The 27,752-nt window shown below is 35.0% G+C and overlaps 1 protein-coding gene and 2 long non-coding RNA genes across 4 annotated transcripts; 2 read left to right on the plus strand and 1 right to left on the minus strand.

The window, feature by feature from the left end:
• Positions 1 to 2,058: 2,058 nt before the first annotated feature.
• On the plus strand, positions 2,059 to 2,720 carry LOC138309314 (uncharacterized). The gene is made up of 3 exons (XR_011206244.1): positions 2,059 to 2,152; positions 2,322 to 2,401; positions 2,608 to 2,720. It is a non-coding gene; the product is annotated as an uncharacterized lncRNA (long non-coding RNA).
• A 142-nt stretch (positions 2,721 to 2,862) lies between these two features.
• On the plus strand, positions 2,863 to 3,404 carry LOC138309315 (uncharacterized). Of its 2 annotated transcripts, none has more exons than XR_011206246.1 (3): positions 2,863 to 2,946; positions 3,116 to 3,219; positions 3,299 to 3,404. It is a non-coding gene; the product is annotated as an uncharacterized lncRNA (long non-coding RNA). The 2 variants fall into 2 exon arrangements; XR_011206245.1 differs by having other exon boundaries at positions 2,935 to 3,036.
• A 5,995-nt stretch (positions 3,405 to 9,399) lies between these two features.
• Positions 9,400 to 27,581, minus strand: LOC138309313 (neurofilament heavy polypeptide-like). The gene is given in 12 exon segments (XM_069250487.1): positions 9,400 to 10,154; positions 11,127 to 11,257; positions 11,373 to 11,464; positions 12,772 to 12,907; positions 14,080 to 14,217; positions 18,098 to 18,292; positions 19,162 to 19,298; positions 21,557 to 21,794; positions 23,160 to 24,399; positions 24,401 to 25,508; positions 26,259 to 26,495; positions 27,429 to 27,581. Coding segments are annotated over 12 exon segments (3,864 nt in total). The 5' UTR covers positions 27,490 to 27,581; the 3' UTR covers positions 9,400 to 10,003.
• Between the last annotated feature and the right edge of the window lie 171 nt (positions 27,582 to 27,752).

Here is a 27,752-nt window from a genome sequence, read left to right on the forward strand (position 1 = left end):
TTGATGAGTTAAAACAAAATCATTTTTACAATTATATACGAATAACAGTTCTTTTCAATCATTGTACGCTAAAAAATTCTTGACTTTCAAAAACATATAATAAATTACATTCTTCAAAAATACTTTTTATACAATTCGACCGTAGTATATTATGGTTTCTGGATATCTGATACAGTTTGTCACTCAGTTTCTCATTGTCTGATAGAACTAATTTGGCCCAGTAGCTAACCATGCGCTCTGTATATATGTAATGGGAACTATCCATATACCCGAAATTGAATGCGGAGGTTTTCAATTTAAGAATATGTTTGCAAAATTTAAGATGAAGACGTTCTAAAAGTTTGATGTTAAAAAACCCCAAGACCTCACAGTCATAAAAAATGATAGATTTAATAGCTTTATCAAAAACATCCAATCTACAGTCGATTGACAGATTATGGTTTCTACATATCCCTTTAGCACCATACATTGCTTCCAGACCAGTTTCATATAATTATATAATATTCAGCTGGGTAAAACCATTACGGGTATAATGAACTTCAAGATAATTAAAACTTTTCTTCATCATTTCAACCCATTACCATCTCAGAGAAGTCTATGTGAGTTTACTCACAAAACAATGACATCATATATCCGCAAGGGAGGTAATTCTCTAATAAACAAAGACCGAGTTATGTTGTACCATATGAACTTGTGGTAAATAGCGCAAAAGTATTTTGTTCTTGTTTCATGTGTCCTTGTATCTCTGTTTCTGAATAAAGTTTAAATGACATGGCATGATCTATTGTTATTATTGATATTTTAGAGTTCTTAACAGACATTACACAGGTCTGTATCTCTGTTTCTGAATAAAGTTTAAATGACATAGCATGATCTATTGTTATTATTGACATTTTAGAGTTCTTAAGAGGCATTACACGGTGAGTGTTATTATTGCTGGTACTTAGTCTAAAACAAAAGGTAAAAGGATTTAATGAAAACGGCAAAACATATTTACACACGATATATATGTGTATCTACTACACACGGTGAGTTGAATGAACATCCTAAAGCACATTTATCACTACAAGCATTGACATTAATTTTAACCTTCAAATAATATTTCACTCGGTTATAATACATTGCTCTAATCTTCCTTCGAGATTAACAAAAACACAGCAATCAAAAGATTTTACAATTGGCAGGTTCCGAAACAGAAAAAGGTCATGTAAAATAATATTTCTTTATTTACTGCTAAGTACATATTCAGTTTTCATGTCGCATATGTTAAGAATTCATAAAGTATGTTCAGATTGCGTTGATGTGTCACACGTAGGTCTAATGCATAATCGTGTGTGATTTATGTCAAAACCGTTTATGATTCAATATTTAACATACAAACTTTGTTACGAATCAGTGTACCTAGATGCATTTATAACATCCATATATATGTTTTGGAAATCCAAAACATGTTGCCCGTGTTCACTCCCTTAAAATGAAAGAAAGACAGCAAACGTTCAATATTAAATACGTTTTATTTACGTTATCTGGTAAATGACCCTACCTCAAAACAAGTCAGGAACAAATGCGACGTGCCCCTTTAAAATTCAATAGATGAGAAAATAGACACTAATAGCATTACATCAGAAGAGCGCTGTTACAAGAATCGATTAAACCAAACAATGCACATTTTCATCTGGACGTTGCACATAAGTTTAAACATACATAATATGCTACGCGTTGATTCACATCATAAATTTTAAGTTCGGGTTGCTGATTTTCGAGTTACTATAATCATACAATGTATAATAATTACATATGAAATAAAAAAAATTGGTGAAATTTTATCTTAACTCCATTTCTTTGACATGTGGTGGGTGAAATTAGTTTAATAATACTTAATAGTATGTCTGCTAAATCAAACCGTTTACTTGCGGGGGTTTAAAAAGATTACGTAACTTTTAATGTTATAATGGTGGGTGTAGGTCTGATAAAAACTATTGGAATTTGTGTCATTTAGATGACAGCTATCGTTATATTGCTACAATGTAGGTAGTAGTATGTACTGGTATGTTTACACATGGGGGAAATAGTTCATCGTTATATTGCGTTGTATAAGTTCTACACTTGGGGAACGTCGGTCAAAAAGGTACAATAATTATATATACATAAGGTAACGCCTATCGTTATATTTGGTGGGTAGGTTGTGTGTATATGTATAACGTTTACATATGGGGAAAGTCGGTCAATAAGGTAACGCCAAACGTTACATTTGGTTGGTAGGGTGTGTGTACCGTTATAACAATACACATGGGGAACGTCGGTCAATATGGTACAATAAGGTAACGCCTATCGTTATATTTGGTGGGTAGGTTGTGTGTACATGTATAACATTTACATATGGGGAACGTCGGTCAATAAGGTAACGCCCAACGTTATATTTGGTTGGTAGGGTGTGTGTACTGGTATAACGATAGACATGGGGAACGTCGGTCAAAAAGGTACAATAATTATATATACGTAAGGTAACGCCTATCGTTATATGTGGTGGGTAGGTTGTGTGTATATGTATAACGTTTACATATGGGGAACGTCGGTCAATACACAAGGGGAACGTCGGTCAATAAGGTACCATAAGGTAACGCCTATCGTTATATTTGGTGGGTAGGTTGTGTGTACATGTATAACGTTTACATATGGGGAACGTCGGTCAATAAGGTAACGCCAAACGTTATATTTGGTTGGTAGGGTGTGTATACCGTTATAACAATACACATGGGGAACGTCGGTCAATATGGTAACGCCCATCGTTATATTTGGTTGGTAGGGTGTGTGTACATGTATAACGTTTACATATGGGGAACGTCGGTCAATATGGTACAATAAGGTAACGCCTATCGTTATATTTGGCGGGTAGGTTGTGTGTACATGTATAACGTTTACATATGGGGAACGTCGGTCAATATGGTACAATAAGGTAACGCCTATCGTTATATTTGGTGGGTAGGTTGTGTGTATATGTATAACGTTTACATATGGGGAACGTCGGTCAATAAGGTAACGCCCAACGTTATATTTGGTTGGTAGGGTGTGTGTACCGTTATAACAATACACATGGGGAACGTCGGTCAAAAAGGTACAATAATTATATATACGTAAGGTAACGCCTATCGTTATATTTGGTGGGTAGGTTGTGTGTATATGTATAACGTTTACATATGGGGAACGTCGGTCAATAAGGTAACGCCCAACGTTATATTTGGTTGGTAGGGTGTGTGTACCGTTATAACAATACACATGGGGAACGTCGGTCAATAAGGTACCATAAGGTAACGCCTATCGTTATATTTGGTGGGTAGGTTGTGTGTACATGTATAACATTTACATATGGGGAACGTCGGTCAATAAGGTAACGCCCAACGTTATATTTGGTTGGTAGGGTGTGTGTACCGTTATAACAATACACATGGGGAACGTCGGTCAATATGGTACAATAAGGTAACGCCTATCGTTATATTTGGTGGGTAGGTTGTGTGTACATGTATAACGTTTACATATGGGGAACGTCGGTCAATAAGGTAACGCCCAACGTTATATTTGGTTGGTAGGGTGTGTGTACCGTTATAACAATACACATGGGGAACGTCGGTCAAAAAGGTACAATAATTATATATACATAAGGTAACGCCTATCGTTATATTTGGCGGGTAGGTTGTGTGTATATGTATAACGTTTACATATGGGGAACGTCGGTCAATAAGGTAACGCCCAACGTTATATTTGGTTGGTAGGGTGTGTGTACCGTTATAACAATACACATGGGGAACGTCGGTCAATAAGGTACAATAAGGTAACGCCTATCGTTATATTTGGTGGGTAGGTTGTGTGTACATGTATAACGTTTACATATGGGGAACGTCGGTCAATAAGGTAACGCCCAACGTTATATTTGGTTGGTATCCTGGGTGTGTGTACATATATTTTTGCCAGCTTGTAATATATATTTATATATTTTAAATTGTATTTGAACATATTTTTGTATGAACTAAGGTAAAATCATGATGATAGTTAAATCTTTACGTGCAACGTCATCTTAAAAGTTATAAAGAAAATACAACATTGTAAAGACAATTAAACATTCCCCAAAGAATGTTAATAAGGAATGCAGTTGTCTTAAAAATGGTAATATCCCTGATTAAGTACTAAGCAAAGCAAACATATCTGATTTCGGCATACAGACTTGAAAAGATACATAGTGTTTAACGATGGGTGAAGATGAATCTGTGTCTATCTATTAATAGGGTCGACATGACCTTTAAATTGACTTCAATTAAAGTAATTTTGAAGTTTTACAAGGATAGAATTAAACCACCTTTACCACAAAGTGTACATCTTGATATTCATGACTTGTCGTGAAACAATATGTAGGGAAGTTTGGATATTTCTATCGAGTTCATTGAATATTCCTTTTCATACTAGCGAAACCAAAATGATTGAAGGAGCTTAAACTGTATTCACTATAAATCAGATTTAATTTAACAATCTTGCTATAATTCTAAATACACAAGTTGGTCGTTCCTAGTTAGTAGGTATATATCTAAAATTATATACAGTAGAGCAATAGTAAATCTACACCGATAGTCATTTTGGACGGACTTTCTATTTCTGTTGTTTTAAACATTTCTCCAAAACCATACAAATCAAATTATATATACCGCTACATGTTATATATCTATAGTCTAATATCAATTGCCTGGAAATAATTGTTACATATATATCATAATAATAATAAAACAATTGAGCACTGTGTATTTGAAGCAAACGCCACTGCACATGGTTAAATGTTAGTTTAAAGTTTGTGTTTCTGAAAGGTAAAACAAACTCCTAATAACTGGCTTTTACATTTTGGGTGTACGTCTATTAATATGGAATCGATATCATATATTCTGTAAAGCCATCACCTTAAAGAAACAAAATAATTAAAGCTATGACCATTCATTCTGCTCACAAAATCCTTTCAAACTTCATTTAAATTGTTACATTTTTAAAATATAACTTAAACAAAAATTCTCTTTTGCAAAATGCCAAGCACAGTAAGAAATCAACATTTTAGTTAATAATGAAACCGGTTTACATTTTCAAAATGTAGCTTAAACAAAAATGTTCTGTAGCGCTGCTTAAGGCTTAACACAATATTAAGGAACATTTTTAGATAATAAAACCAATTTAGCGATATTCAGTTGTTATAACAGTACTCTGTATAATTGTATGCTATACTCGTTTGCGTATTTGTAAAATAAACATAACTGCGTAATTGTAAAAACAAACGAGACTGCGTATTTGTTAAAAACGAAATTGCATGTTTGGACTTATGGTTCTCAATATAGATATATATGAAAATAAATATACACAAACGTCAATTTATACAAAAAAAAGTCTTTGGCTATTTCATGAATGGCAAGATATGGTTACTAGTATGTAAAATTAAAACTTTTGTATTTACAAAGGAGATTATCATTTTCAAATTTCAGTTTGGAAATTTCCGTTCTGCATCAACCATCATCTATAGTAAAGGATCAATAAAAACATCATACTTGTTCCATGATCTGAATGATACATTCAATTCTTATCAAAAAATAATTTACCAACAATAAAGCAATCACCCGAATATCTTTCCTTCATTTTTACAACGGGAAAAAAGGATTATTCCAAAGAGCGAAAAATGGTACATTAACAAATATTTTTGGTTATCGTCTTGTTCTTGCAATAATTGAATTATATTAAATTCATGAAATTTTCAAACTTAGATTTAAGAACTAAACAAATATCTAGAGCTACATCTAGATCTAATGAAGTTAGGTTTAAGAACTTTTGGTTCCCAAAAGAAACATCTAGATCTAATCTATATCTAGATCTATTGAAGTTAGATTTAAGAACTTTTGGTTCACCAAACAAATATCTGGACTTATAATATCAAAAGTTAATTTCCCAGAAATGACACGGTATATTAAGGTAAATAAAAATATTACCATTGAGTGAATTGATGTGATCGCTATAACTAACATAACATGCTGAAGGTTATAAACATAAATACATTATCATACACGTAAGTTGCTGTAATACTAGAATTGTGTATTAGCTATATCATAATACATTGACATTAATGTGATTATTTCTATGACAAATGTAACTTAATAAAACATATATCATTAGTGTTCACTGAACAAACTATACAAATGGTTACATCTTAGAAAGACGGTGTTTACTTTATTAAAATATACATTGAATTGGCGAACTTTTTTTCCTTATTCTAAGTCATACTGGTATAATATCCAAAATGTATTTTAAACAATAAAATAGCGTAAGATTCCATTTTGAGGACATAAGGAGATTTGTAAGTATTGAAGCTTTGTGACATAAGGGAATTTGTAAGTCTTTTTGACTTTTAAGTCTCATTTGATATATGAATGTATCTTTAAAAAGAACAATACCCTGACAGAAATTTACCTCCGCTAATTATAACATATATATTCCCTAGAGATTTGAAGAATTTATGTATTACGAGTATTCTATTTAATACTTTTGGCTTTGGTATTAGATATCATGTGCATACACACCAACCTTTTAGAAAACATGGTTATGCTCAGATTGATCCAAATACCATCACATAACTTTATACAGTCTTATGCGCTAATAACATGTGAATAGATTCAAACAATTTTAATATTTTTCTTCATCTGATGTCCTTTGTCCGAAATTGCCTGTTGTTAAAATATCTTTTACATGTTTATCTAGCTTTAAATTATCTCTAAATTTAATCTACCTATATCCACAAGATTTGTCGATACAAGATTTCAGCAAAATAAAAAAAATAACTTTAATATCAGAATGTTCAATAATATCTATCTATCTACAGAGGAAATGTAGAAGCATTATTCTAACATAAGATGATTAATTAAATTCAAACTGCATAGCATGATCAATATAATTAGACACGCAACACAAGACAAGTCTTGTGATAAAACGTATAGGTAACCATTTATACAATTAGTTAAAGATGCTCCACCGCTGACAGAGCAAAAATGATATTCGTTATTAGAACATTAATTGGTGTCTAATCGTGTATATATATGCCTAATTAACACAAAAAATAATTAAAATAATTTATTTCACCTTTGGTGCATGCGCAATCAGTACTTCATTCCATATAGGATATAGTGCCACAGAATTTTTTCAATGATGCAATTAATCATTTTTTATATTTTTAACTTGAAGTAAAATTAGAAGCTCAAACTTTTCAGTGGCGGTAATGGTGTAAAGTAAGTAACTTTTGTAACTGAAGAAAAATACTTAATCGTCTGCTTCTGATTTTGATAGTGAAAAAATACCATTTGTCAGCGGTGGAGCATCTTTAAAAATAAAAGCTGGGTCAACTGACGCTTGATCATGGGGAATACCTCTTACCAGGCTGGCGGGCAGTGAAGGAATAACATGTATATATGACGAAAATTCCCCCCCCCCCACAAAAAAAACAATAATAAAAAATCTATTTACAGCAATGTAAAGATCAATATGAAATTGTTCAACAGATATTCAGCATTTGAATATCTATAACTTCATACATGCAAGTTTATCAGTAAAGAATGCACCTAATATCTGTCCATTAAACTTAGCCAGTAACACCTGTTTCATGATTGTAAAAAAATCATTTCTCACTTTCAAAGTTCCTTATAGCAAAATACACTCAACATTTACCCAGTTTTGTATAATGCTATTTAAATTTCAAAAAAAGACTGACTCAGCATGCCACATTCATTCATTTGTTCGTTATCGTACAAAATTGATTCCCATATGTAATTTTAACATACTTACTTATACAACTTCAAAGATTTCTATAACTTCATAGCCATAGAAATCATTACGCCAAAAATTAAATATTGTTACAGAACTGATATATCTCAACAAGTTTGCATATACAGCATTTAACTGCTTGCTTCTAACAGTTCTTTAGACATTTTGTCATTATGACTGTACAATAATTTCATGACAAAATATCCTTCATTTTTTTCTTTTTAGTACATTGGAATAAACATCACATACTCTTCCACATTATGATATACAAACGTTTCTTTTCATAGTACAAACAGAATAATGTTTACCTGCAACATTAAACTTAACAATATAACATTTACAAAATGTACTGTTACTTAGTTAAATTTCCCAAGTAATATCTGAAATTATATAATTAACAGTTAAAGTGAATAGTCAGACAAAGAAAACCAGTCTAAATGCTTTCATTAGCCTTCCAAAAATTCTCACATATTAATACGAAGGTCAAGTTCGGCTTAGTTTCCAAGTTCTGACCATTGAAATAAAGAAAAGTTGAAAGCATTGAAAGCGAGGCTGCGTGGAAATGTAACCACGGACATAGTCAGCCGGGAGGACGTTTTAGGATTCCTATACTTTAAATTAATTTCTGCGTACGCAGACAGATTTTGACGAGAGATTTTATTTTTCTATTTCATAAGAAATAATACTGGATACATTCACACCATTTTTACCTACTTTAGCCATCCTTGCCCGACTGTTCACTTTAACATATTAAATTTGTAAGCACTATTTGTTTACTGGTAAATACAATAAGACATGAAGGAAGGATGCCAATGACAATCTTACTGAATTACTACAATTTCATGATGGATTTGGACTAAGTATGGGAAATTTAGACTGAATATTTTTTCTTTCAAGACATTCCGAACAATATTTTACACATTCAGGATAGATGTTACAATATGTAAATATACATATGTACTCTAGAATGATTTCCTCATACTTTACAAAATCAATTCATTTATTCATATTCCTTCGTCTACAAACGAAAGTTAATTGATATTAGAACACTTTTTCCATATATGTGGTTGCTTTAGACTTAATAAAGATGCTCCACTACCGACAGAGCATAAACGACACCAATCATTTTAACAATAATTAGTGTGTCATTGTGTATATATATATGTCTAAAGACAAAAAAATAAAATATTGAATTTTGCTTTTGGTACATGTGCAATCAGTGCTTCATTCCATATAAGACATAGTGCCATGGAATTTTGTTCGAAGTACAACTTATGATTTTTAATATTTTCATCCTGAAGTAAAATAAGAAGCTCAAACTTTCCAACAGTGGTAATGGTGTAAAGAAATTTTTGTAATTGAAGAAAAGTACTACTTCCTCTTCTCCTGTTTTTTATAGAGAAACAATACCATTAGTCAGCGGTGTAGCATCTTTAAACAAATCCATACTTACATATTAATTTTCAAAATCTATCATCAAGCAAGAATAACAAATATCCAAAACCTCTGTCAAGGTAGGATATCATATTTTCAAAACCTCTCTCAAGCTAGAATCATTTTTTTCAAACATTCTGTCTAGCTTAAAGTAGGATATCAAATTTTCAAAATGTCAATCAAATAAGCAAGAATATCAAATGTTCAAAAGACGACATCAAAGGAGTGGTCCCTCATTACAAACCTTACAAAAGTTTTTTGTGTGGATTGTTTGTTATTTCTCTATTACCTATTTCTGTACATAGTACATCTCGTACAGATGTAAATTTCAACACACCAAATACCGTATGGCCAATTATTACCATGAAATTCATTTAAAAATGTGTTCACAACTTCAAAGCGTAATGCTGTTACACACTTTGGGTACCAATCTTTTAATCAAAATAAAAAATGGTTGACTTAAGTCGAAATCTAATTCATCTTATATAATATATAATCTAAGGTAAATCTATTGTTTCCAGAAATCGGTAGTTCAGTCTGAACATAAACAATATACATTGATTTTTTATGTTGTAACAATCTACCGCTAGTCCATAATCTGCAACTCACATTCAGGTAAATTTTCTAAAATAAAATATTTTGGTGTAGACTTTTTCTAACAGAACACAGATCTTATTTTCCAATCAAACTAATTTAATACCTTAATCAGATGGACTAAATAGGGCTTACAGCTCATGGATCATATGGAGGAAAGTCCTCGTTTTGTCTCCTTGTCTAGCTGTGGATGCCAGAAATCCACAATCAGCACCATCCTGGGTTTATCGCCATCATGCCATACTTCATGTTCAAATGAATCATCAAAAATAAACACTTTTCCTTCCTGCCATTGTCTGCAAACACAAAAAATTGAAATGTTTCACAAAAAAAAACCACCAAATAAACACTTTTCATTCCAGCCATTGTCTGCAAGCACCAAAAGTTCAAATGAATCATCAAAAATAAAAAAAATAAAAGAATTAAAACTTTTCCTTCCTGCTATTGTCTGCAAAAACAGAAACATTGTATTATAAAAAATTTGAATATATATATAACTGTTTCTTCCTTTATTGCCAACCCATTGTCAAAAGTGATATACCAGATACTGTAATATGTAAAAACCTCAAAGTATGCCTTGTAATAAAAGATATTGCAATATGTGGAGGTTTAAGTTTTTTTATTTTTTTTATTTAACATCCTAGTAATAGCCAGGGTCATGTAAGGACGTTCTATGTTTGTTGGTGAAGGAAAGCCAGAGTACCCGGAGAAAAACCACTAACAAGCGGTCAGTACCTTGTAACTTAACCGCTCTGCCACTGAGGCCCCTAATAGTAGGTAGAGTATTACAATAAAACTTTGCTAATTTAAAAGCGAAAAAGACTATTTGCGCAATACAAATAATAACTTGAAAATATATATTCATAAATGAACATTTTATTTGGAACAAAAATTAAAATACCTTTCTTTTCTTAGGAGTTATTTGCAAAAAAAATCAACAAAATCCTGTGGGTTATTGGCAATAATCAACAAAATGAAGAAAGGCAACAATTTCTCTTCTTAAAGGCTATTGAAAAAAAAATTAAAATGGAAAAGGGAAACAATTCTCTTCCTGAGGGCTATTGGCAAAAAACAACAAAATGGAATAGGGAAACAATTCTCTTCCTGGGGGCGATTGGCAAAAATCAACAAAATGGAAAAGGGAAATAATTTCTCTTCCTGAGAGCTATTGGCAAAAATTGGCAAAATGGAAAAGGGAGCTGATTATTCTCAGGTAGACTGTAATAAACGAATAGCTCATAGCTAGATTGTTTTACGTTTAACTGTACCTCGTTTCATTGACAACTCGGATTTTCGGACCAGGTGGCACCACTAGTCCGAGATGGGCACGGAGACGGCAGTTTGTAGGACCACAATGGGGCCAGACATGTACCCCAGGCTGCATCACAGAGAATTTCACCTATAAGTAAAAAAAAATTAATAACATAAATTAAACAGGCTGTATCATTGAGAATTTCCCCTACAAGAAATTAAATAATTTAAGATATTTATGATACACATCAAACATATCTTACCTGGCCACGGCGACAATCTTTCGAGTCCGGAATCTGGTCAATAATTTCACAAGTCTTTGGCGCCTTGTTACAGTTATTTTTATCTTTTCTTCCTAAAATTATTTTAAATGAAGAAAAATTTGTCACTGGAGTTCACCAATGAAATACATTGCTTTCAATTGTGAGAGGATGACTGTGAATTGGAAACAGCATGAACAAGATATAAAATCGTTTACGCTACTTACATAATAGTGTTGCAGTTTTTACCCTAGGCATTGTGATTTTGTCTTTTATATTAGCAAAATAAGGGCATTGGAAGGAAAACACCAGATTTATGTGCTTAATTTCAATAACACAACATGTACTCTGAACTTGAATGTACTGCCTTAGGAAATAAATACACGTTTGTTTATCATTGTGAAATTGTTTATTATTTTGAAATGAATATCGCGATATACGTAGCTGGGAAAGAAAGTAAATTTACAGAATGTATTACAGAAAATAAGAATAGATGTTAATAATCAAAAGTTTTATTTATTGTTAAAAGGAAGAATCTCTAATTTAAATAAGCTTGACTTATTGTTAAATGGAAAAATCTCTAATTAGAATAAGCTTGATTTATGGTGAAAAACAAGAATCTCTAATTACAATGTATAATAAGCTTGATTAATGGTTAAAAAGAAGAATCTTTAATTAAAATAAGCTTTAAATTATTTATGGTTAAAAGGAAGAATCTTTAATAAGAATAAGCTTGATTTATGAGGGAATAATCTCTAATTAAAATAAGCTTAATTAATGGTTAAAAGGAAGAAACTCTAATTACAATAAGCTTAATTTATGGTTAAAAGGAATAATCTCTAATTGATTTATGATTAAGGGGAAGGAACTCATATAAACGTGCATAATTCGAAGCGATACATAAATTGTACAATAAAACGTGTCTATAACAAAAAACGTTTACAACATGGTATTGAATTTTCCATTTTCGTCAGGTTCTTTTAAGAAGAGTGTAATATGTGTATAACGATCTATTCTTATAACGAAGTAACGTTGTTGGTCCCAAGAAATTTGTTATAACCATGTTTTACTGTACTGTTTATACTATTTGAATTACAATCGAAGTGGTGCTATTCTCCTGTTGCAAGTTATTGCATAATTGCAAAACGTATTCTGCAGATAAGTGTATTTTGTTTCGCAAAATAACACTTTTCAAAATTACAGTACATCGATTTTCTTTCACAGCTACTTAATTTCCCGATATGCATTTCAAAACAAGTTCGTGGATTTAAAAAAAGACTGGTATTTTCTATCAGTATCATAATTTAGATGTTAGTTCACTAAGGTAAACATTACGGAATTTGTTTTGACAGCAAAATTCACAAAAGTTGGTTTATATTAGTATTTCTGAATATCTACATACCTCTACTGAATAATGTTAACTGTTTCCAGTCTCCCTTTTCCCTGAGATTCTCTTCCTCTGGTAGGAAATCCTTGGTGTTAGAATTGAGCAGACTCAAAGCTTCATCTCTGATGACCTTCCAGTTGTCTTCTAACAGCTGTTGATATTCAACATATGTGGATAAAAATACACATGTATGCAAGATGTATATGCTTCTGAATAAAACCAAAAACTTATTTGATTCTGTGTGAAATATGAAGAGGCAGGACAGAACAGTATAGAACAGGACAGCATTGACAAACCCATGGGCCCATTTTACCACTTTTTCATAGCAAGAGCAAATTAAGTGAATATTATGTACTCACTAAATCTAGATTTGATTTCTAGATTACAAACTTCTTCTAAATCAATTAACTTTAAACTTCTTCTAAATCAATTAACTTTTGTTTAAGTTACCATTTTTGCTTTCATTGATAAATTATCTGCAACATTGGACTTTTACTTATTTTGTTCTTAGAAGGGGAGTTTTATTTGAGAATTGACATGTATCTTAAAAGTCTGTCTTTTTTTAATAACTGAATATGCATATCCATATCTCCACTTGATAAAGGGACAGATTGGCTCTAAAATTTGACAATCAATTTGTCAACAGTGTAAGAATCACTTCTTTGCATATATCAACTCTAAAACGTTTTTTGTACTGCAATACATTCATTACTTTGATCTTACCATATCATGTGCAACAGTGCATTCAGTACTTCGATCTTACCATAACATGTGCAACAGTGCATTCAGTACTTTGATCTTACCATATCATGTGAAACAGTGCATTCAGTACTTTGATCTTACCATGACATGTGCAACAGTACATTCAGTACTTTGATTTTACCATGTATACTATCTATTATGTGCTACAGTACTACATACAGTAGTTTGATTTAACTATCAAAGTACGTACATTAACTATGCATGGTAATAAGCCTATTCCTGTGTATTATATAAAGCTCCATAAGCTTTTCAAGCCATGAAAAATCTATACAAATTTTACACAAGAGAGGTGTAATTTCTAGATAGATATAACTGATGCTGTATATTATTATAGTTATACTGATTATATAGGTGAGTCAAACAACTGCAATTTTTTTATTCAGTGGAGAAAAATTTTGCATATTCAGATTGTGTGATCTGGAAATAAAAGAACATGTGTTTTACTCTGAACAATACTTACTTTTTCATGGGAAAAATTTTTCCATCTCAATAATCTTCAACAAAATCACAAAAATAACATTACAAGATATGTGGTATATGAGATTTATTTCTGGTACCTACCTTTATGTGTCTGCCATAGCCTGTTTGCTCTACTGTCCACCAGGGTTGACTTTTCAGTGACCACACATTATATAGAGACCTTTGGTAGGCCGACAGGAAGAGACCTTTGTCAGCCCCTTGATGGTAGACTTTGTAAGCCTAAAAAATCAGAATGTAAACTAGAAATGTTTTAACCTCCACGGCATCAGATGTCAAGACACAACCCAAGGGGACACTGGACATGATATATACAGAATAAATAATAAATGTCTAAATATTTAGTTCTATTCTGGCAATGCTAAACAAGAGCCCAGAGGCCTGTACGCTCACCTGGTTTTTTTTTAGTAATTATCACAAGACTCTGACAATTAAAAAATTTGCAAAGTTAATTTTGAATCCACAACCCAATGAAGCTATTGATACCATACAAATATGCTATCCAATACATAGGCAGAGATAAAGTAATTTTATGAAAATATAGCCATTGTTCGACCTCGCATCTATTGCCGTCTAAGGCCCCGGGTAGCCCTATCATTTGCTAAAGGAAGCTACCATTGCATTATAAGTGCCTTCCATTCTTAGTTTTCTGACCCCTTTTGACCCCACCCTTCAGGCCCCCGGGGGTCAGTGCAAAATTTTGAATCCAAACCCTATAAGGATGTAACCATTGCATTATGAGCGTAATCCCATGTTAAGTTTGCAGAGAAAAAGTCTGACCACTTTTGACCCCCCCCTCAGGCCCCCGGGGGGTTAGCCCTATCATTTGCACAATTTTGAATCCCCACACTATAAGGATACTACCATTGTATTATGGGTGCTATACCGTGCTTAGTTTCAGAGAAGAAAGTCGTTTTATATGGAAAGAGCCAAATTGGCCACTTTCGACCCCCCGCCCCTCAGCCCCCTGGGGGTCAGCCCCATCATTTGCACAATTTTGAATCCCCACCCTATAAAGATGCTACCATTGCATTATGGGTGCTATACCATGCTTAGTTTCAGAGAAGAAGTCGTTTATATGGAAATAGCCAAATTGGCCCCTTCTGACCCCGCCCCTCAGGCCCCCTGGGGGTCAGCCCCATCATTTGTACAATTTTGAATCCCCATCCTATAAGGATGCTATCATTGCATTATGGGTGCTATCCCATGCTTGGTTTCAGAGAAGAAGTCGTTTATATGGAAATAGCCAAATTGAACCCTTTTGACCCCGCCCCTCAGGCCCCCCGGGGGGTCAGCCACATCATTTGTACAATTTTGAATCCCCAACCTATAAAGATACTACCATTGCATTATGAGTGCTATCTCATGCTTAGTTTCAGAGAAGAAGTCGTTTATATGGAAATAGCCAAATTGACCCCATTTGACACCGCCCCTCAGGCCCCCGGGGGGTCAGCCCCATCATTTGTACAATTTTGAATCCCCACCCTATAAGGATGCTACCATTGCATTATGGGTGCTATCCAATGCTTGGTTTCAGAGAAGAAGTCGTTTATATGGAAATAGCCAAATTGACCCCATTTGACCCCGCCCCTCAGGGCCCCCGGGGGTCAGCCACATCATTTGTACAATTTTGAATCCCTACCCTATAACGATACTACCATTGCATTATGAGTGCTATCTCATGCTTAGTTTCAGAGAAGAAGTCGTTTATATGGAAATAGCCAAATTGAACCCTTTTGACCCCGCCCCTCAGGCCCCCCGGGGGGTCAGCCACATCATTTGTACAATTTTGAATCCCCAACCTATAAAGATACTACCATTGCATTATGAGTGCTATCTCATGCTTAGTTTCAGAGAAGAAGTCGTTTATATGGAAATAGCCAAATTGACCCCATTTGACACCGCCCCTCAGGCCCCCGGGGGGTCAGCCCCATCATTTGTACAATTTTGAATCCCCACCCTATAAGGATGCTACCATTGCATTATGGGTGCTATCCAATGCTTGGTTTCAGAGAAGAAGTCGTTTATATGGAAATAGCCAAATTGACCCCATTTGACCCCGCCCCTCAGGCCCCGGGGGGTCAGCCACATCATTTGTACAATTTTTAATCCCTACCCTATAACGATACTACCATTGCATTATGAGTGCTATCTCATGCTTAGTTTCAGAGAAGAAGTCGTTTATATGGAAATAGCCAAATTGACCCCATTTGACCCCGCCCCTCAGGCCCCCGGGGGGTCAGCCACATCATTTGTACAATTTTGAATCCCCACCCTATAAGGATGCTACCATTGCATTATGGGTGCTATCCAATGCTTGGTTTCAGAGAAGAAGTCGTTTATATGGAAATAGCCAAATTGACCCCATTTGACCCCGCCCCTCAGGCCCCCGGGGGGTCAGCCACATCATTTGTACAATTTTTAATCCCTACCCTATAACGATACTACCATTGCATTATAAGTGCTATCTCATGCTTAGTTTCAGAGAAGAAGTCGTTTATATGGAAATAGCCAAATTGACCCCATTTGACCCCGCCCCTCAGGCCCCCGGGGGGTCAGCCCCATCATTTGTACAATTTTGAATCCCCACCCTATAAGGATGCTACCATTGCATTATGGGTGCTATCCCATGCTTGGTTTCAGAGAAGAAGTCGTTTATATGGAAATAGCCAAATTGACCCCATTTGACCCCGCCCCTCAGGCCCCCGGGGGGTCAGCCCCATCATTTGTACAATTTTGAATCCCCACCCTATAAGGATGCTACCATTGCATTATGGGTGCTATCCCATGCTTGGTTTCAGAGAAGAAGTCGTTTATATGGAAATAGCCAAATTGACCCCTTTTGGCCCCGCCTCTCAGGCCCCTGGGGGGTCAGCCCCATCATTTGTACAATTTTCAGTTAGTAGCCCATAAGGATGCTACCAGTCAAATTTTGTTGAAATCCGACCAGCGGTTATGGAGAAGAAGTCGATTGTTGACGGACGGACGGACGGACGGACGACGGACGACGGACGACGGACGACGGACGACGGACGACGGACGACGGACGACGGACGACGGACGACGGACGCCGGACGCCACGGTATGGCATAAGCTCACCTTGGTCCTTCGGACCAGGTGAGCTAAAAAGACAAAAGTGTTGGGCCGCCTTTTTCTTTCTGACCTGAGCAAAAGATAGAGTTTTTATTTTAATACACTGACCAGGTATTTATCATGCAACATTCATAAAAATACATATTTTAGCTGAAACAACCAACATTGTTGCAAATATGTCTGTCTTTCGTTGTTTCGCCTCAGAAGTAGGTCAGTCGAATCACTGATGTGCTAAAATTCTAAAATACAGCTGGTTTCCATCAGTGCCAAATACAGCCATACAGGAGGTACATGTAGGTGTATTCTGACAACACCAATACTGGTCGCAGGATAAAACATTGAATGGGACAGGATAGGACTGAATGGGACTGAATGGGACAGGACTGGACGAGACTGGATGGAACTGGATGGGACTGGACTGAATGGGACAGGACGGGACAGGACTGAATGGGACAGGATGGGACTGGATGGGACAGGACTGAATGGGACAGGACAGGACAGGACTGAATGGGACAGGATGGGACTGGATGGGACTGGACTGAATGGGACAGGACGGGACAGGACTGAATGGGACAGGATGGAACTGGATGGGACTGGACTGAATGGGACAGGACGGGACAGGACTGAATGGGACAGGATGGGACTGGATGGGACAGGACTGCAGGAGACATGCCTTACACTGTAGGTATATGTTTCACATTGCAGATTTGATAGACAATTTAATGTGACATTCAACTGCTTTTTGTTTAATTAATGATAGAGAAGGTTTTTAATATGTAAACATCTTTCAATTCTTAATTTCTCTTATTTTTTTAATAATTAGCAATACCTTTGAACTTGCATATACGTACCAGGTTAAATTCATCAACACCAAAGCTACCAATCATGTTTTACGAATTCCGTACCGAGCAAAATCCTCCGGCTTTAATTTTATTTTCAATTTTCATTTTAAAATAAATTTATAAAACCCATACCATTTAAACCACAAATGTAAAACAATGCTGCTTACCTCCTCATTGTCGCCTAATCGCTGTAGTGCCTCCCCTAAATGAAAATAGAATCTCCCATCCTCTGTGCCGGGCTCTCCTGTTGCTATCCCCTCTTGCAGTAATGGAATTGCATCTTTAAAGTTCAAGTCATTGGATTTCAATATGAAACCAAGGTGAACCTTTGCAAATCCATCAGTTGCATGCATTGATAGAACCTGTAAGACAGATAGTTCATCATTCAGATTTATTAAAAAATTTTGCAATGGAATTCAGTAAAACCCCTATAACAGTAGAAAACCAGATCAATAGTTCTAAGAATACAGGGTATTTGACTCATTCAAGGTCGGTCACGATCAATTACTGATAGTCAAAATGTCTTATCTCAAACTATGACAAACAATGCATGTCAATGACATTTTAATTTCCATGATTTTCAGCAATTTGAATTTTTATGAAGGTGGTTTTTGAAAGCCATATCAAATTGAAAAAATATGTATCACCGTATTCGACCCAATAAGTGCCCATGTCCCTATAAGCATCTCTCCCCCTTTTTGAGGCCTCAATTTCAATTGCCCATGCATAAATAAGGACCAAAATTACATAAAGCGGTATAGATTTGCAATACTTTCGACTTATTAGCACCTTTTCATTTTTAACAATTTCTTAAGCGCCCTGGGCGCTTATTGGGTCGAATACGGTACATGAAAATATGGTATGTTTCTCAAGGACTGAACACCTGTTCGACATATACATAATGTACATGGTTTAATAGTATGTTTTTTATAAGAAGTGGATATATTTCTGCTCGAGGAATAAGAGGTATTCGTTTTGTTACATGAAATATATAAGGACACCTTCGGGACCATATGCGATCAATTCGACAAATGGGGGGTATTTGAGGAATGTGGGTTTCAGTTAGAGGGGTTATACTGTACAGACTGTATGAGGTTTTATGGTGAATATAAAAGTGCTAGTTTGCATTTGGGAAAAATATCAAAGTTTCCATCTCACTCAAATATAACTGGTGGTAGTCATGTCCCTGTATCTTCGAAGTTTACAATCAGATTTACTTTTAACACTTTACCTCTGAGAATGCGTTCTTAGCTGCTGCCATGTTTCCGGTGAGAATGTAGCTTAACCCAAGCTGATTTCGCATGTTGTAATCCTCTGGGAACTTCTCCACTAGATGGCGCCAGGTCTTTGCAGCTTTATCACCCCAACCTGTTAGAAATAAATTAATGTTGTACAATTACAACAAAGAAACAACATAGTTTGACATGATTTTTGCGAAGTCACAATCACCAGAAAACTGACACATGAACAGGGAATCCATGTATTCAGAGGTACAAATATTAAATGAAATAATTGTCATATGTTTCTCACATAATTAACTTTTCTATAAAATATCTATTCTTAGTTATGAAAGTCAGTGTTTTTATATATTTATCTTCTTATTGATTTACTATATGTCATTTTCCACAAATTATTGGTAACATCATCTGTTTTGATCCATGAAAATGAGTGAGAATGCTCTCAACTGTTAATATCATATTCATCTTAATATCACATTTCTAACTGATAAATGGAACATCATATGATATTAAGAGGCTTTACCTGGTAATAATTATTCAGTATAATTATTTTGGGGTATCATTTTTTAAGCCCTTGGCAGGAAGCTTCGGTATAAGAAATATACAACAATACCAGGTATATTTATGTATTGTATATCACATGTCACTGTGTGATAAACAAACATACGTATATAAGGCCAAATTTAAAAAAAACATGTCTGTTTAGGGTTACATTAGCAAATAAAATAGGGTCGGTAGGTCGGGAGGATTTTTTTTTGTTTTTTTAGTGTCTTTCACTCTAAAATAATGGCCGGTACCAATTTTTTTTTTGTAGAAAAGTGAAAAAAAAATTAGGATCGGGGGTAAAAAATTAGGGTTGGTCGGGTAACCCTAAACAGACATTTTTTTTTTTTGTTGCCTTATGTAAGTGAGATTCATCTACAAACAATATTGCTCTCTGTGTTGATTACGATTATCATTACATATGTGTTGATTGAAATCATTTCATCTTGTGAGTTTGGAGTTAACTTTCTGGTCTGTCGTGTTATTTCATCTGTACTGATGGAGTAAGACAAGGGGAGGTAACTCTGGCAGATCAGAATGGAAATCTTTACTTGTTTTCTATTGTCTCATAGTTATGTAGACTGATTGAGAGAGTGGGAGAATTCAGACAATGTTATAACCTGTGTAATATATTTTATCTTTACATAGGACAAGTTAATGAAATATTTGAATTATATTGAACTGAATTGAATTATCAACATACAGTTCAATCTTTAAATGAACTCAAACTCGTATAACTGATCATGCTGTTTATAAATTAAATGTTTTATTAAGTTTACTTAGGTTTAATAAGTTTAACAGTCAGAGTCATTTTAAAATATGCCAGGGTCTGATGGTAAAGGTAAGCCAGAGTATCCACAAAAAAACCCACCGACCAGCAGTCAGTACCAGGCAACTGCTCCACATGGGATTTGAACTCACAACTGAAAGGTGGAGGGCATGGGGTTATATGATGATATGGTAAAGTTTACACGAGTCATACTGTATCATGCTCCAAGCCAAAGAGCACCCGACACATAACCACTGACCCTCTACTGCGGGGACTGTGATCTCAAAACCCAATGGCAGATTAAAATACAGATCCTTATTATCACTACGTTGGATAAGAGGATCTGAGAACATCCCATTAGGGGTCACGTCAAGATGACCTTTTGAAATGGCCAATCAAATTGGCACTGCCAGAATCTTGACTGGGGACGAAATAGTTTGAAAAAGCTGTCAAAATTATTTTCGTGTATGCAGTCATATCGCCCGAAGTGCACAACAAAGCTAATTGTATAGGTATACTGGGGCGAAAAGACGTTTTCATTTGATGTTGTAAGGTGTAGAAACTGCATTTGCTCTGAAGTACACGTGGTATAAAGGTCATCTGGACGTGACCCCTTATGGGATATTGTCAGATCCTATATTGAACGGAGTGGTTATAAGGATCTGTGTTTTAATCAGATTGAACCTCTGTATGGCAAATGAAAAGTATAGTTGTAGACCTGCCTAAATTGATCTAAGATGCTCCATCGCTCATTAATTGTGTTTTTTCTCTACAAAAAGCAGGGGCACACAAATTGATATTTCTCTTCAATTACAGAAGTAACTTACTTAACACCATTACTACCACTGAAAGGTGTGTGCTTTTTATTTTACTTAAAGATAAAAATATTAAAAATAATTAATTGCCACCCAAAAAATCCATGGCACTAAGCCCTATACCAAATCAGGTACTGATTGAGCATGCACCAAAAGCTAAATAGATTATTTCACATGTACTGTTCAAATGACGAGTGTTGTTTATGCTCTGTCAACGTTGGAGCATCTTTAAAGTGAAGGGATAAGCAAGTTACAACTAACCTCTGAACTGTTGTCTTTCCGCCAAATGACGTCCACCGAGTTGCAACAACCTATCTGGAACATCAGGTATATTGAGCAGTGTGTCCAGGCTGGTGATAGCTTGTTCTAGGAAGGCATTGCTCTGCCTTTTTTCGGCCATCTTGTCCAGAACCAAACCTTTGCCGTAATTTGCCCTTGGACTGTTTGGGTAGTTTTGTAAGACCTTGTCGTACTTTGCTAAAGCTCCTTCCAAATCTCCCTATAACATTAACAGGATAGTTTTGTAAGACAATGTCGTACTTGGCTAAAGCTCCTTCCAAATCTCCCTATAACATTAACAGGATAGTTTTGTAAGACAATGTCGTACTTGGCTAAAGCTCCTTCCAAATCTCCCTATAACATTAACACAAACTTGTAGTGGAACACATTAGTACAGTTTTTTTTATATACATGTCAAGAATTATATAAATGATGACACATTTCTCAACAAATACACAAAAAAACAGGGCCCTTTGATATGGGTGTTCATTTTATATTAGATATAAGATACATGAAACTTATGTCTTTCAAATTCATATTCACAAACCTTGATATACTCAAATTACTTCAATACAAGACAAGTTACAAAATAGAATCATTGGATAACATTTATGCAAATTTCATGCATGTTACATTTCATAACTCAATAAACACATGGTAGATATTGATTTAAAGCAAAAATTCATACAATCAAATTTAAAAGAACTAGAAACTATTGCGAGTCGTGGTTGATTTCGGACATCATTGACAATAATTATGAACGTTATCACAACATAACTCCTCCAAACACAGCCAAAAACAAAAATTCTCCTTAAAGTTAACTCAAAACTGAAGGTATTTGACATTCACTGAAGGTATCCAACATTCACTGAATGTATCCAACATTCACTGAAGGTATCTGATATTCACTGAAGCTACAGTGATTTTTCGGGGTATTTTGGGGAAAAAGTTTTTGTAACAAACAGTGATAAATCTACGTGCGCATCCCGAGTCCTGGACTCACAGAATTTTAAAAGGACCCATGAAATTTCTGGGAACGGGTGTCTATATATATATAAACACTGTGGGACCCATTGTTTTCACAAAAATCATTGAAAAGGACCCACGGAAAGTATCCGTAGATTGAACACTGAACAAATTGGGAATTTTTAATCGCAAAAAGAGCAGTTTTGGAAAAAAGTTACTCATTACTGAACATGGTATAATAAGTGATTAGATATTATAAAACAGTAAACTGTTTCATTTTATCAAAAGGTGACGGCCATAACTATATACAGTTTCAGAGTAGCTTGTTTTAAATTAAACAACGAGGGGAGAGCTTTTCAGTTTTGTTTGTTTTTCAGAAATTTGATTTGGGAATTTTTCATCCTAATTGGGGAAAAAAATAGGGGGGTTTGGCATTGGAAATGGGGTCGTTTACCGACCCCAGTTATATAAGAAGAAATATCACTGAGCTATCATGAGGAATGTGATGAATTACTTCCAAGTTTTAAGAAATTTCAAAAAGAGTTCTAAACATTTAATTTACAATATTCAGTTAATTCTGTTACATTAAATCAAAGCCCCACAACTTGCTATATCCTACCTCTTCACTAAGTTGGTCTGCACTGTCCAGTCTCTTTCTGTTCCTGTAGTCTCGGCTATTTGTTATCAACAGTTTTGGATAGGCAGCCTTCTCCTCCGCTTTTCTTATTTTTTCTTCTTCTTTCTCAGACTTCTTTTCATCTGTCTTTGCTTCTTTAATATTGTCCGTTTCTTCTTTCTTTTGCTCTTCGTTTTTAACTGGTTCAGAACTTGCCTTTGCTTTACCTTGTTCTACAGTAGCCTTTTCTTCATTTTCTATTTTATCAGCTTTCTTTATATCTGGCTCAGAGGTAGCTTGAACTTTTACTGGCTCAGACGACACCTCCTCTCTTATCGGTTCAGGAGTATTCTCTTTTTTTATTGGTTCAGGTGTAACCTCTTCTCTAATTGGTTCAGGGGTATCTTCCTTTTTAATTGGTTCAGGAGTCACCTCAACTTTAATTGGTTCAGGTGTAACCTCTTCTCTAATTGGTTCTGGAGTAACCTCCTTTTTAATTGGTTCAGGAGTATCATCTTTTTTTATTGGTTCAGGAGTCGCCTCATCTTTAATTGGTTCAGGTGTAACCTCTTTTTTTATTGGTTCATGAGTCGCCTCCTCTTTAATTGGTTCAGGGGTAACCTGTTTTTGAATTGTTTCAGGAGTCGCCTCATCTTTAATTGGTTCAGGGGTAACCTGTTTTTTAATTGGTTCAGGAGTCGCCTCCTCTTTAATTGGTTCAGGGGTAACCTGTTTTTGAATTGTTTCAGGAGTCGCCTCATCTTTAATTGGTTCAGGGGTAACCTGTTTTTTAATTGGTTCAGGAGTCGCCTCCTCTTTAATTGGTTCAGGAGTAACCTCTTCTCTCATTGGTTCAGGAGTAACCTCTTCTCTTATTGGTTTAGGAGTAACCTCCTCTTTGATTGGTTCAGAAGTAATGCCATCTCTGATTGGACCAGGGGTAACTTCCTCTCGGATTGGTTCAGGGGCAGTATCTTTTGGATCAACTTGATCTTCTGCATCATCTTCGTTATCCAGCATGGATGAAATTTTCATTTCTAAATTACCCAAATCATGTTCAGCAACATTTTCAAGTTGTTCAGTTTGCACTTCAGATAATTCTTGTTCCTTTTCTTTTGTCTCTTTTGGTTCCGATTTTACCATCACAAGTTCTGGTTCAGGCTGTAAGGGCTCATTAATCTGTTCTGGAATTGACTCAATGATTTCTGGTTGTGCAGGTTCAGGAACTTTCTCTGTCTCCATAGGCTTGAGGTTCAACTGGTTCAAGGATTTCCTCCTCTCTACTAACGTGCAATGTTTCTGGTTCAGTAGCAAGAGTTAGCTCTGGTTCAGTAGATCCAGTTACTTCTGGTTGTGTGACTTCATGATGTTCTGGTTCAATAACCCTTTCTTTCTCCATATCAGTGATTTCCACAACTTCAGGCTCATTGAATTGGTTCAGTTCTGACTGATCAAGTTCAGGCTGTACTGGTTTAGCCTTTTGATTTGTCTGTGATAAATCTGGATGTTCAGGTTCAGAGGTTTCATCTAATTTTGTTTGAGAAGTCTGCACAGGTTCAGGTTCATTATAAACCACATTTTCTGGTTCATTAAATTGTTGTTCAACTACTAATTCATCAGCTTCCTCAGGCTTTTTCCCATCAGTGTCAGGTTCTACAACTTCGGGAATCTGAGGTTCCTGTTCCTGTTCAGTCGTATCAACCTGTATGGCTTCTAGATCAGATTTGACCAAAGTTTCAACATGCTCTGGTTCTAAGGCTCCCATTTGTTCCACTGTTTCATAGTTTTCAATGTGTTCTTGTTCAATGTCTTGAATGTATTCATATTGCTCTGTTTCATGGCCTTCTGCTTGTTCTTGTTCAATGTCTTGCATCTGTTCAGGCTGTTCTACTTCAAGGCTTTCAAATTGTTTTTGTTCAATGTCTTGCATCTGTTCTGGTTCTTCTTGATCAAGGCTTTCAAACTGTTCTTGTTCAAGGTCTTGCATCTGTTCAGGTTGTTCTGTGTCAAGGCCTTCAAATTGTTCTTGTTCAGTGTGATCATTCACATTGGTCTTCTCTGAAAACTCATCTTCTAATTCCATGTCAGTTGTTTCTTGCTGATATTGAGTCTCTTGAACATTCTGTTCCATTAATTCTTCACCTTGTTCCTCTTTTTGCGCCATTTCCTCAAAATCTTCTGTCTTTTGACCTGCAGAATTTGTCTTTGGCCTTTGACTCTTCTCAGATTCAGGTTCTGTCATTTGTGCTTTAATCTGTAAGAATGCCTCATGTAGTTGAGCTTTAAGTGATCTGAGTTTTTCATACACAACAAGTAGCTTATCTTTTACTTCGTATTTCTCTAATGTCCTGTCTGAAATATAAACAGAATAATAAAAATAATTTGAATATTCAATTGTAATGTTCAGTCAAATATATACTGTCAATCTATTCTATTTTCAAATTAAGAGCAAATATATCAATAATTGACATTAATTTTCTAAATATTATAATTCAAATTAACATCCATAGACTTTGGATTTAATATACTTAAACTGTTAGAATATCATTTCATTTAATAAAGTTGAGGAATATGAATATGAATAAACGTGCATTGTCCTTAGATGTGATTTGATTACTTACTTTATAGTAAAGTTGTTTAATTTTGTTCAGACTTTTTCATGATTTACTGCTCAGAAAATATTTGCAGGGGTGTATTTTCACGGATCACCTTTATAGTCTCAGAAAGTGTTAATCATACGTAAAACCATTGATTTTGAAAAAAATTTCTCAAGGTATTAAATTTCACAAATTTTTTTAACCCATGAATTTAGTAAAATCAGAAGCAAAATCAGAAATATATAAAAGAGGGATTGTCAAATTAGCCATTTTACAATCAATAGATATCAGGTGTAATAGCCAAAGCCGAGAAAAAATGCCTATTATGACTGGCTGCTGGTCCCTATATGCCATCAGCAAAGACAATGAAGGAGTCTCCATGGCAATCTCTATATAATTATACATTGTATGTTTCCAGGGAAATAAAACCCCTGTGATTCCCAAGTATTATCATAAGTGAATACCAATTAATTAAATTAAAAACATGATAAAAAGAAATCCATACCAAGAAGTACTTGATATTCTTCATTAGCGTATATACCAGCACCCACGGCTACCATTGAGGAAATAATAAATAGAACACAAATAACTGAGCAGCAGGACCGTCCGCCTTGCTTTGTGTGAGGTTTAGATGTCTTTTGACTTGATGCCTTTTGAGCTGACTCGGACTTCTTGGCTCCATTCTGTACTGGTTTTTGCTTTTCAGGTGTTGGCTGTCGTTTTTTATTGTTAGAATCATTTTCTGAAAGATCAAAAAGATAAAAAATATCATATGCTAAATTAAGAAACAATAACACAATATGTAATTGAATTCAAATGAAATTTCTGAATGTGAATCGAGATCCCAAAACCACGTAGGTAAATTACAATTTACCGTTGATTAGTTCCACCATCAGGTGATTATTACGTCATCATTTGACGTGAGTTTCGTGATGTCATAATCACCAGAAGGTGGGACTAATCGACGGTAAATTGTACTCTACCCACTCTTTTTGAGATCTTGAAACGCCCGTATACCGGTATGCTTCTTAGTAATCAGTATAGTCTTATTTTTTAACATCGGAGAATCAGGCCAGCCAGCCCTAGTTTTATTCCTGGCCTGAGCGCTCAACAGGAATCATATGTATTCCCCCCCTTTTACTTTTAGCTTCTATACATTGGTGCCAACAGAAGGTGGTTAGAGAGACATATGGGCTGAGATTTAGAAAATTTATAAGAAAGGCAAGGAGTACAGTTGTACATATTATATTGTACATGGAACGGATCGGTGTGGCATGTACATGTACATAGTGTTAAATACGGCCTCTCCCACCCAGCTGAGCAGAGCATGCTTCTTAAGCTCAGACGGTAGAGTCCTATTTTTCACATCCGATAAAGATTCGATTCCTGTTCAGGGTATCAAGTGTATTTTCCCTGTTATATTTATTAGTTATTTCACAGTAGACAGTAACAAACGAAACATATTAAATTGGGGTATTCAAAACGTGTGTGTTACGAGGATGGCATGCATAAAAAACAATAACTACATGTCAAAGGCATGATCTTATATCTACAATATAGACATGCATGTTAGGCCTAATTAAAAAAGTAGGTCTTACACTGTTGCAGTAAAGTTTGACATTTCCTGTCAAACTATCTGTCTGTCACGCGATTTTAAATTTGTATCAACCATTACCGTGATAATAATTATTTTTCTGAGCTTTGTTCTTAGTCGCCTTTTTCTTCCCGCCTGCCATTTGTCACGTTTAAACTTCCGATCACAACTGCAATTTCACTGCTTCAGCAACTGGTGATGGACCGGTCTTCCAACGTGTACTTTCACCCCGGAAGTTTTTGTCAGAGTTCACTGCGCCTGTGCATTGCAAATTATTGACAGATCGGATTTCGATTGATTTGATATTGAAAATTATTTAACTTCATACTAAAAGATATACGTTGTTAACTTTAAAAGTATCAAAAATAACATTAAAAATCAAATGATAGATTCTTTGGTTTATTT

Source organism: Argopecten irradians, chromosome 15 (assembly GCF_041381155.1).
Source record: "Argopecten irradians isolate NY chromosome 15, Ai_NY, whole genome shotgun sequence".
NCBI lineage: Eukaryota > Metazoa > Mollusca > Bivalvia > Pectinida > Pectinidae > Argopecten > Argopecten irradians.